We start from the raw sequence: 12,002 nt of genomic DNA, 5'->3' as shown, positions 1-12,002 counted from the left end.
ATTTTAGAGCCCGTTGTGGCTTGTTAATTGGTCTCCAGCTCCCTGCTGACACAGTGACCCTAATGGAGGAGAATTACTGCTGTCTCGTCATGCATTAACCTCCCTCCTCCACCCCCCTTCATCTCCCGCCCTCTCCATCCTAACCTCTACTCCCATCCCCCCCCGCCCCTTCAGCACACTCCCTGGCTTCATAGCAGCTGGGTAGACGGGGTGAAGCGCACATGCACTCCCATCCTGTCACATGTCCCTTTGCCTCTGGGAGCCACGGTCAGGTGACACTGCAGCCAACCAAATTAAAGCACCAAGAGGCAAACAGTTACTGTTTGCACACTGTTGTCCCTTAATTAGTTTAAACATAATTTAGGCATGGTGGAGGTCATGAGAGGTTTCTTTCACAGGAGGTCAGATCAAGCTTTAGGGCTTGTGCCTTATGAACAAAACATGTTTCTGTAGCTTCTGTAGATTTCATGTGAAAAACAAATCTTTACAAAAAAAAAATGCAGTTAAACTCTGTCAGTGTGTTATACCTGAAAATGAAGACAGTCTCTGATCCAGAACAGCAGGGGGGCTCCAGACAATCGCGACACCGCTGACATCTCAAGAGATCAGCCACCGATTGCCTTTTCTGTAGCCTCTGTGAGTCTGGATTGGTTTTCTGTGCAGCTGTGAGCCTAAATTCTGTGTAGCAGCTCACCCCTAGTGGCTGCTGCCTCCATTATTTACAAGAGTGAATATTTCATGATGACATCAGGGTGGGGATGTTGGGAGAGGGCTGCCCTAATGAGCCGTGGCAACCGACTCATCTCGCCCTAAAACAGGCCAGCGAGATCTTATTTTGGGGGGGTTTAAGTGCTGCAGGAGAAAAGTGAGGAAAGAACAAAAACTTGTCTCACACTAGCAAATCAGCAAAATTGTCGTTTCTTTCCTGAGGAAAAGCCTCCAGCATGAAGGCGAGGTTTATGCTTCTTTACTCTCCAGCAGAACCCTGTTAAAAATTTGCACATTGTTATGGAGAAAATTAAACACTCACTCTAAACTGTGAGAGAAGAAGTAAAAGAAATCCTCAGTCATGCCTTTATGTCTTATAGATAAACAGATCAGGCTCCAATTTGTAGTTTTGTCCTCTGTAGTAATAAAAATCTGTGCAGACGTATCCTCTAAGGGGGGAGAAGATGAAAGAGCCAATGTCATTAAAGCCAGTGGCTCAAAGATCTGACTTTATTGTGCAATGTGTGTATAAGGGAGTGTGTGTTTGAACATTTGTAAAGTGTGATGAATCAGAGGACTTTTAAGATTAAGAATGCATTTGAAGAGACAGAATAAAACTGAGGGCAATGCCGCACTGCTCTCACAGACTGTCAATGAAGTGCCTTTTAGCTCGAGTCGTTCTCAGTCAGGGTCAGTGTTAGTAACACAGCTGAATGTGATTTAAAAATGGCTGATTGTCCTTGTCGAGATGCTTGTAAACACTTTTTGTCTGCGGTCTCCTTGTATCTTGAGCAATTTATATTAATAACAAAACTTTTCTGCTGTTTTGTTGCAGTGAGGGTGTCTTCAAGTGTCCAGAGGATCAGCTGCCGTTGGACTATGCCAAGGTAGGACTGACAGTCTCACACCGTCATTCACAGACACAAATGAAATGAAGGCAATTATTTTGGTATTTGACTAATCGTTTGTTATTTTACAAGCAACTATGTCAAATATTTCCTGCTTCCAGCTTCCCAAATATGAAAATTTGATGGTTTTCTTTGTTATATATGATTATATATGATGAATGTAAAAGTAGACACAGAATAAAACAACAAAACAATGAGGAGAACACAAAAAATGAAGCCAAAACGGGTTAAAAACATGGTTGAAATTCAAGTAAAGGTTTCTATAAAAGTGGGTATGGAGAGGGGATTTTAAAATATGTTACAGATTTGGCAGAAATGACAGAAACATAGTTAACATACAGGTGCTGTAAAAATGTAAAACTTGTGTGCACCGGTCCAACCAGGAAAAAATGCAAATCAGAGACGAGACGGGCAGCTCAGATAATGACATTAGATCTAAATATAGGTGAGATATGAGATGCAAATTGCCAGACTTTAAGAGAAAAACAACTTCAGGATGGTGACTTTTACAATTTAAAAAAACAAACAAAAAAAAAAAAAAACTGAACATTTAAATCTCTGGGAAACATGGCAGCAATAATCCTCGTCTTAACCAAAAGTCAGAGGTTGCGTTGAGGGAAAGCAGACGGTTCAGTGTATCAGATATGCAGGGGATAATTTATTATTACCGCAGAGTTTTTCCCCCTAAATCTCTCTCAGTCCACAGAAAGAAAACTGTATCCAAATGTCAGCTGAACTCCAGTTTTTTTCTCTTTGTTTTCTTTTAGAGGTGGTTAAAGCTCCAGTGCAGAACCTTTACATATAAATGAACGTCCGTTACCTTCAAAGCCTTGCCAAACGAGTTCACACAATGCTGATTAAGCCTATTACTGCCAGATAAATCTCTCTCTATTTTACAGTATACCAGAGTTTCGGGTTTGACATTCATTTTTGCTGGCTGGATGAATGTGTACTGCGCATGCTCTATGGGCAGAGCATGCGCAGTATGCATGCTTAGCCGGCTAACTTCCGGTTAGCACTCTGCTAACTTGAATGGGGATAAAATAATTTAATCATGCGGCCCTTCTAGACTTTCCGAATGTTATCGGACTGAATGGATCAAATTCTGATGGTGGAACGAGTCATTTTGAAGGCTTTATGTGACGCTCGAAACAATTAATCCACCGTTTTACAGCCAGATTGTGCATGAGGTCAAAAAAGATAGTGACTAACTGTATTCAGATTCAGAGGATGTCTCCCACACATGATATCTCCATTGTTAAGTGAAAGAGTGCAACACAAGGATAAGGGCTTAATTCTGAACTATGCATGAGAGACTTTAAAAGAACCAATGGACAAACTATCATCCTGTGTCTGAGGAGCTTTTGGCATCGACTGATTAGAGCTATTGGAGGGAAGACCACTGTGTAATTCTCCCATTCAGTTTGTTTTAGCTCGAATTAGCCATAGAGCCATTAACCCAGTGCTGCAGCAGGATCAGCGGGGCAGCAGTGCCGGTCTGTATGCTGTGCTGAGAGCGATGAAGGCGCCTGTAATGGCAGGGAGTCCCCACGGGAAGGATGTGCTTATAGCACACCTGCCAGACATTGTTATTTAGCAAGGCCCTCGCAGGCTCCCAGTCGCCTGCAAATTACCCCATGCTGGTGGTCTACTGTCAGGTTATTGTAATGCTCGCTGCACACTGTCCTTGGAAAAATGTGCACAAAAACAAGCTCACTCTGACAGAACAACCAGAGTGTTACAGTCATTAAAGGATTGTACTCCTGCTGCTGCTGCTGCTGCTGTAGTAGTAGTAGTAGTAGTAGTAGTAGTAGTAGTGTGGGATTGTGACCAACAATGGCTAAAGCAGACAGAATAAACCCCCAAGTTAGAGCTCCAAAGAGCTTAACCCGCCTGATCTGCCTGGGACTAAGTTATTAAAAGGTCATTATTTCCGTCCCCCTGCAGATTCCAAGACTGGAACAATAAGAGAGTGTTTCAGTTTGATTTAGAGGATTTTTCCCCTCTCTGCCTCTCCTCAAAGAATGTGATTATGGCAGCAAAATAGTACAGTAAGGCAAGCTTCTGTTTTAATGTTAGATATATCTGTGCTTGAAAAGTATTAAAGCATGTTTGAAATATTCATCTAAACAGGTTAAGATTACATTTTAATACACTTATTAGTTCTGGCAGAGCAAAGGCATCTGTTAATCATAACGCGGCAGCTGTAAACACTGAGATAAGTGGAAGTGTTTTATCGTGGATGATTTTCCAAATTAACTTTTAATTTGACAGTGATGGCTCCCATGTTTCGGTGCAGAGGCACGTGTGTGCAGTCGGGCTGTTACTGAGCTGTTATTTGTTTAGAGGGCTGTTGTGACATTTTGAGGAAGTGGCTTTTCTTGTTTGACCAGTGCTCTGCTCTTGTGACAGCATGGGGGGATGGAGACGCAAGCAGAGCTGTAAATCCTCAGGACAGCAAACTGTAGGGGAGGATTTGGGTTGTTTGGGCAGAAAACTGACTCATCCCCATTGCTCAATGACTGGGGAAAAATAAATCTTTTCCTCTGCTGTCTCTGTCCGTCTGTCTCTCTTTCAAAGGTCCCATGAACCCACAAACTAACTCATTATCACTGCAGTGGCTGGCTCCACTCTCTGTTCTGCGAGTTTGCTGACACAATCTCAACAGTTTCCAGTGTGTGGATGAAAGGATGTATTTTTATCTCATTTTCTCCACTTAAGCAAAACTATTTAAACATTTCTAAAAACATGACTGACAGAGAGAAACAGTGACAATGTGGGTTAGTGGGCAAGCTTGAAAAAGAAAGCATGCAGAGAAAACTTAAAACATGAGGCTGGTGTTATTCTATATTTTTGTTATTGTGAACAAATCCCAGAAAAAGACCAAAACCAACTATTTACTTCCTTCCTTATTGTCTGTAACTCTCAGCTCCAAGCCCATTAGTTCCTACTGAATCTACTACTAAATATTTAGAAATGTGTGAGGCTTACTAATTTCCTAAAAAAAAGCTTGGCACTGTAGTTTTTACCAAATGTCACCCAAACATTAGTAAACACTGAATTTTCTTGGGAACTATTTTCAGCAGTGGATTGATACACATTTGGTTCTCTGGTGAGTATTTAATGCAGCAGGATGGTGTATGTGGGATTAATGAAGGAACATGTCACCCAGTGTAAAAGTGTTGCTCATTGATGTGTTTTTAATAGTTTTTTGACAACAGTTAAATTTATCCTTTAAACTTCACTTTATTCAGTGTTAATGTATTGAAAAAGCTACTTGTATAGCTAGTTTTATGGGTCAACAGTGAAGTTTACGTGACAACCAGAGATAAAACTGTGACACAGGGGTCAAATACTGTTACATGCATATTCAGTAGACTCTTGACACACAGCTATATGAAATGTAAATGTACCTGGATCATCTGCAATACTGACCTCACCCTGCTTTTCTTCTTCAGATCTACCCGGACCCAGAGCTGGAGCAGCAGATCTTGGCGCTGCCCATCCGTTGCATCCACAGTGAGGAGGGCTGCCGCTGGACCGGCCAGATGAAGCAGCTGCAGGTGAGCGTCTTTATATCTTCTCTGACTCTCCCATCATCTGCTTCCCCTCCTTTCATTCCCTTTCTTTTATCCCTGTTGCCTTATCAAACACTTTGGCTTGTGTGTCTCTCCCCTATACTTGATGCCTCCCTTCCTCACCTCTTGTTGTTTTCTAGCCTGGCTGAATGCCCAACCGTGGGTGTGATTGATTCTGATTATAAATTCCCTCTCTGTCCTTGTGCCTCCCTCAGGGCCACTTCTCCACCTGCGCCTTCAATGTGATACCCTGCCCCAATCGCTGCTCCGTCAAGCTGACGCGCCGCGACCTGCCCGACCACCTGCAGCATGACTGCCCCAAGCGCAAGGTCAAGTGCGAGTTTTGTGGCAGCGAGTTCACCGGCGAAGCCTACGAGGTAAACAACAAGACCAAACCTGTTTTTATTTAGGTACAACTCAGCAAGAACTTGACGTAAATAACCTGAGTGACGCCTCATCATTTCCATGCCTGTATGAAAGACGTCTTTGTGAAAAGCAGCAGGAAAGACTAATGCACGAGTCTCACTGCCTCCAGAGAGTGTTGGTCTGTTTTGAAATAACATGTGTGTTGGCCAAAGGAAAGAAGTTTTGACTGGGTCTTTCATACTGGATGTGTTTTCCTCCATGAGGAGGCTGAAGTACCACAGAGTCTCCTCACGAACACCTCTGTCATTTCTACCAGGCTGCCCCTCCTCTGTTTACTCTGGCCCACATGGTCTCCCCTGTGCACACACCGACAGGGGCATTAATCCACCTTTTGGCTTCCACATTGGAATTACTCGTGTTTAGGACGGTGTATATTTCAAAATGTTTTAATAGCAGTCCCCAGTCTAATACTAAAGTTTCAGTACCTATACCACTGCATAACTTTCGTCCATAGTAAACACATTTTCTACAAAATCTTTTTTCCTTTGAACAAAATAAGACAAACTTTTCAAGGTGTCATTCCTACAGAACATACGGTACAGCATAGTTGGGCTGAATGACATGACTAGACGACAGGCTATAACGTAATAAATTGTCACACTGATGATTTGTTGTGCTGGCCTGCTCTTTTTATGTTGTCTGGATCGACCAGTTAATTCTGATTGATTCTGAGGGTTGTCCTCATGGCTTAGGGGTTAAGACACCAACCATGAAACATTTCCTGTCATTTCCCATCTAATAAAGGCACAGGACTGGTTTGTTGAACACCTAGTTAAATGTCATGAAGTGTTGTACACGTTCTCACTTTAAATATAAGGATTTCAGTCGATTTACTTGTTAGAATAAATAAATAAATTCATTAATTTGAGTAAATTTAGGTCAGTAAGATTCTAGCATTTTTCGTAGTTGGACCAGACAACATAAAATAAATAATTTAAATCTGGCAATAACTGATTAAAGTAAACAATACTATGAATCTGTCTGAGGATTCAGTGACAAAGTTGGGTAGGTGATAGTTGTCAATACCCAGTTTAGGAACTAGAACACGGTATCGAACAGACCTCCTACATTAACCCTCTAAGTGGCAAATTGTTAGCTTTTGATACTCTCAACACTTGAGCTTATGTGCACTTTTTGATTGTTACTCAAAAAGTATCCAGCGCATGTGATATTTCACCTTTACATATCAAGAGTAAACATTTCATCGTGAGAAACGTTTATTTTACGGGTTACTTACTTTATATAGTATTTGTGAAAATCCTCTTTTTTACTATATGTAATCATATTTCATCAAAACTAAACCTACGGCCTCATTGCTTTCAGAAAAATATATATTTGTTAATTAAAATGCTGTTTTCGAGCTAAGAAAACTGCAGCATATATACTGCATTTTGGTAAACTATAACACCTACAGTATTTCTAGTATGGGTTGACTGTGTGACCCGGTTCTAAATTGTGATCATGTGTTTCGTTTCTATCGCAGAACCACCAGGGTGTGTGTCCCCAGGAGAGTGTTTACTGTGAGAACAAGTGCGGGGCGAGGATGATGCGTCGTCTGCTGTCCCAACACAGCATGGCGGAGTGTCCCAAACGCACACAGCCCTGCAAGTACTGCGGGAAAGAGTTTGTCTTTGACACAATCCAGGTCAGTTTAACACAGCGTTTTACAATCTGAATCTCTATTTTTTTTCCCACCAAAATGACTGTGCAGATTCTCTGTTACTAGTGAAATAACTTCATCACATTTGGCATGATTGAGCCAGTTTAGTGCCAAGGTATATTCTCTCTCAAAAGCCGGTGTCATTGTACCTGTCATCCATCTTTTATGTGACTCATAGAGAGTTTTCCAGGCTCAGTAGAGCAGGATGGCACAGAGCCCACTGTAGCTGTAGGATGCTGCCTTTCATGGTGTCACTGTCCTGTGGCAGCTGCTTGTTAGTGTGAGCTGCTGTTTTGCTGTCTGGATTTTTATCTAGAAGCACCTGCCTCTACGCACATCTGGCCCGAGGCTGAGCAGTCATTCTCCCCTCCCCCAAGATGTAATATATCAGTCCTAGACACAATTTTTTATGATGCATTGATCAACTTGTGTTTCCCAGACATTAAATTGCGCCAACAATTTTATTTTTATACATTTTGCCTCCTAATATGATGTTTATGGGTTTTTTTGTGACTTTCTAGTGGTATTGGATAATAAATTACCATTTCATATAGGCAATTTAACACTAAACATGTATCGCCTTTTGCTACCATTCAGTCCATTGTTTACCCATTAGCTGTTGAGTGTTTCATGACATTGATTTCTGGATTTTCGTTGATGCATTGATTTGCAGGGCTTTGCATATCTTGCTGGCAGCATGGTATGATTTTTCTCTGTAGCCTCAGGCTGCATGATCAATTGTTTTCTGTGTATTCTAGTCTATTTTTGCCCCCTCGTTTTTAATGCATTTTTTTAAACTCTCAAGGACTTTTTTTCCCCCCTGGGCAACCATTAAGTTGTGACCATGTGTGTGTTATTATCACTCATGGTGTCGGACAGCACTGTATATATTAACATTGTCCTTGACTCCTCAACAGAACCACCAGTACCACTGCCCTCGCTTTCCTGTCCAGTGCCCAAACCAGTGTGGCACACCCAACATCGCCCGAGAAGACCTGGCTAACCATGTGAAGGACAACTGCGGCAGCGCTCTCGTTCTCTGCCCTTTCAAAGACGCCGGCTGCAAGCACAGGGTAAGACGGACCCACATCACTTAACCTGAAAAGATTATTTCTGCCTTTGGAGGATTTTTCTTGTTAGTTCCAGTGTTGATATACTAATAAAGCTCCAGGCTTGTTTGTCTGTGTTGTTAACATGCAATTCTTTCCTTATATTTCCTTAATATCCATGCTCACCCGGTCCAAAGCAATGATTTTTTTTCCATTTTCAAACATACAGCGCTGTGCCTGTAGGCTCTATTTTAATGAGAGCAACACTTCTATATTCTGACAGCACGTTTCTGTCTATTTTTGAAACTGACGTCAATTTGAGAAAATATGGACACGCTTGGGGAAGAGCGGCAGATGAGCATCATACTCGCTCTGCGCTTTGTTAGAAATGACAAGACATCTGGAAAGCTTGATGTGGAGTATTTAGATGGCCTGACAGAAAGGAAAAGTGGGATGACCATTAAATAAAATAATCCAAATGTCCATCTTCATCCTCTTCAGTGTATGGCAGAATTATAAATAGAAGTTGATCTACAGATGCAATATTCAGCTGTGTATGTGTTAAATCTGTATGTAGTACAAATATTCTCACTGTGCAGCAGCTTCTGCATAATTGATCTCTTTGTTGTCTCTCTGGCAGTGCCCCAAACTGGCTATCGGTCGTCATCTGGAAGACACCACTAAGTCTCACCTGACTATGATGTGTAACCTGGTGGGCCGCCAGCGGCAGGAGATCCTGGAGCTGCGGAGGGAGATGGAGGAGCTGTCTGTCAGCCACGACGGCGTTCTCATCTGGAAACTCAACGACTACTCCCGCAAACTCCAGGAGGCCAAACTCCGAAGCAACCACGAGTTCTTCAGCCCGCCCTTCTACACTCACCGCTACGGCTACAAGCTGCAGGTCTCGGCCTTCCTGAACGGGAACGGCAGCGGCGAGGGCTCCCACCTCTCCGTCTACATTCGCGTGCTGCCCGGTGAATACGACAACCTGCTGGAGTGGCCCTTCTCCTACAAGGTGACTTTCTCCATCCTTGACCAGAGCGACCCGTCGCTTTCCAAACCCCAGCACATCACCGAGACGTTCAACCCCGACCCCAACTGGAAGAACTTCCAGAAGCCCTGCAGCAGCCGCAACTCGCTGGACGAGAGCACCCTGGGATTCGGCTACCCCAAGTTCATCTCGCACGAAGAGATCAAGAAGAGAAACTACATCCGAGACAACTGCATCTTCGTCAAAGCTTCTATAGAGATTCCCCAGAAGATAATGGCTTAAGATCCGATCTTTGTCTTTTTATGAAGGAGAAAGATGGGTTATGAACTGGAACTGACACTTAACCTTGAAAACTTCTACACACTTACCCTTTAGATACTTTCTGCCCTTACAGCCTCTCCACCACAGAGCTTGAAGCGAGTCTGTTTGGCTGTGTGAGCTGACTCGGAGGACCTTGATATATCACAGAGGAGAAAGCGTTTGGTCTGCAGAACCATCTCTCTCTGGTGTTTCTTTTTTTAATTTTTTTTATCTGTTTGCTGACCTTTATCACAGTCTACAACAAAAAGCCTTGGAAATCAAACAGTGCCTAGAGAGTTTATCTTAAGTTATATTTTTGTTGTTATTTCCGCAGTACAGATGTAAAAGATTATGAAAATGATATAAAATAGGGGTGAAGGGCTTCACTAAGCCTCTGCACTTAGAGTAGAACGAAAGTTAGAAGCTGGTTAGAGACGTCCCGTTTTATCTGGGGTGATCTAAAGAAGAGGGAGCTCAGCAGACTCAAGCTCAAGCCCAACTGCCTTTTGTTTACATGCTCGTACAGTATACTCCCACTGATCCCTTAACAAACACAGAGCCCTTGGTAAGAGACTACTTGTGAGGTTTGTGTACACACGAACAATCACATCAGTGTTTTCAGGTGAGAAACTTGCAGCATCAACCTTGGTGATTTTCGTGTTTTACATTAAAAAAAAATGAAACTTTTGGACTTTGGCATATACAACTTAAAGAAAAAAATGAAATGCAACTGTCAAGCTGTATTTTTTTTTATTTTTTTTTTTTTAAGTTGACAAGATTTTCACCCGACAACGGCGAAGTTGCAGATCCATCTCTTCTAGTTAACTGCGCCCATCACAGGAACTGTCTGTGATTTGTGTTTGTAGGTAGTCCAACCCGGTCGTGAATAGCTTCAGGAGAGCGCCGTTGTACCAAACACACACTTCATAGTGACCCTATGAGGCTTCGTGTCTATTGTGGAGTCCATCAATAGGAGGAAAAGAAAAAAGCACCTTTCGTCGGTCTTCAGATGAGCAGAGCAGACAAAGAGGCCAGTCAGACTTGTCGGAGAACATGTGCATTTAATAGTGAAGGAAAAGCCATGTGGCCTTTTTATACAGTATGTCTTCGCATGAGGGTTTTGTGGGGGGGGTATGTGGGGGGCGGGCAGGTAAACATAAACACATGCATGCTTCATGTGCTACCACCTGGACCACATTTTTGTACTGTAACCTGTTTTCTTGAAATCCTCTCCCATTGATGGCTATTTTGTCTCTTTCTTTGGACAGTTTGAGAGTTGGCAAACTGTCAAAAAGAATTTTTTTTTTTGTTTTGTTTTGTTTTGTTTTATATACAGAAAATGTGAACGCCGTTGGTAATCTAACCTATAAAGACAATGTTTTGAATCATCAGAACACTTGGCTGTGAAGTGTATTGTTTTACTTAGCCTGGGCATGGATGGTGCACGGAGGCAGTTTGAAAAAGATGGTTAATGAAATGGTCTCTGCAAATATGTGGGTGTCTCGGGACTGACTGCACCTTTGTTGTTACCATGGTCACCGGTGTCTATCTTCAGCTTGGCACACAATGTGATGACGAGGAGCGGGTGAAGGAAATCAGCCCAGTGCAACACACCTGTCTCCATCACAGCACCATCCGAGAGGTGGAGGACTTTGATTCTACAGTACACTCATGATGTATGTGAATACTAATGTAAAAATGCAGAAGCACATTCTGTCTTTTTATTATTATACATGGAAAAAAAATCCTGATTTCTTGTCATAATACCAGCTGATATTTTACAGTGATTTAAAGAAGTGAGAAGATTTTTTGTAAGATTCTGTATTTTTAAAAATGCTTAGCTGTTTTATACAAACACTTTTCGTTGGAGAGTCGGGGTTGACTTTGGGAATTTTCAGACCCTTTCGTCTCTTGGACATTTGGATAATTTGTTTGTCCGTGTGGTTTGAGCCTCACATATTCTGTCTGTGTTATCTCCTCTTAAAAGTATTTATTTTAAGGAGCCGTCATGTGAGTTTGTACAGATGGCACAAATGTTTTAATATGTTGATTGATGAGTGCTTGTCAATTTCTTAATTGAAAATAAAATACCATATATTATAAGTGTTTCTCGTTTGCATTTTATTAAAAAAAATCACTTTATAGCAGCTTTTTCTTAATTTGTCAGACATAATGTCATTTGCTGCAGCACGTTGTCTTTTAGTCAGGCTGTGTACATTATAGGTGAAGTTCCAAAAACTCCATAATCCAACTTGAAACAGTCTTTAAAGATCCTCTCCAGACACATTTGAAAACATATGCATTTACTCTGCTTCGAATAATAATTTGTCTGATATGGATTCTCCTTGTTGGATTTTCCTGGTGTACCTTGTTAGAAGTTCG

The 12,002-nt window shown here is 42.0% G+C and overlaps 1 protein-coding gene across 1 annotated transcript in view; it reads left to right on the top strand.

Annotated features, from left to right (window-relative positions):
* The window catches only part of traf4a (tnf receptor-associated factor 4a), a 35,572-nt gene extending 23,849 nt beyond the window's left edge, over positions 1-11,723 (top strand). Inside the window, exons 2-7 of the mRNA XM_067595100.1 lie at positions 1,544-1,595; positions 5,075-5,179; positions 5,410-5,571; positions 7,104-7,265; positions 8,198-8,353; positions 8,970-11,723. Of these exons, the coding sequence (XP_067451201.1) occupies positions 1,544-1,595; positions 5,075-5,179; positions 5,410-5,571; positions 7,104-7,265; positions 8,198-8,353; positions 8,970-9,602 (1,270 nt within the window). The 3' untranslated portion in view covers positions 9,603-11,723. The remainder of the gene's footprint in view (positions 1-1,543; positions 1,596-5,074; positions 5,180-5,409; positions 5,572-7,103; positions 7,266-8,197; positions 8,354-8,969) is intronic.
* Positions 11,724-12,002: the final 279 nt, after the last annotated feature.

This window comes from Thunnus thynnus, chromosome 7 (assembly GCF_963924715.1).
Source record: "Thunnus thynnus chromosome 7, fThuThy2.1, whole genome shotgun sequence".
Lineage (NCBI taxonomy): Eukaryota > Metazoa > Chordata > Actinopteri > Scombriformes > Scombridae > Thunnus > Thunnus thynnus.
This window is presented reverse-complemented; position numbering and strand designations above follow the sequence as displayed.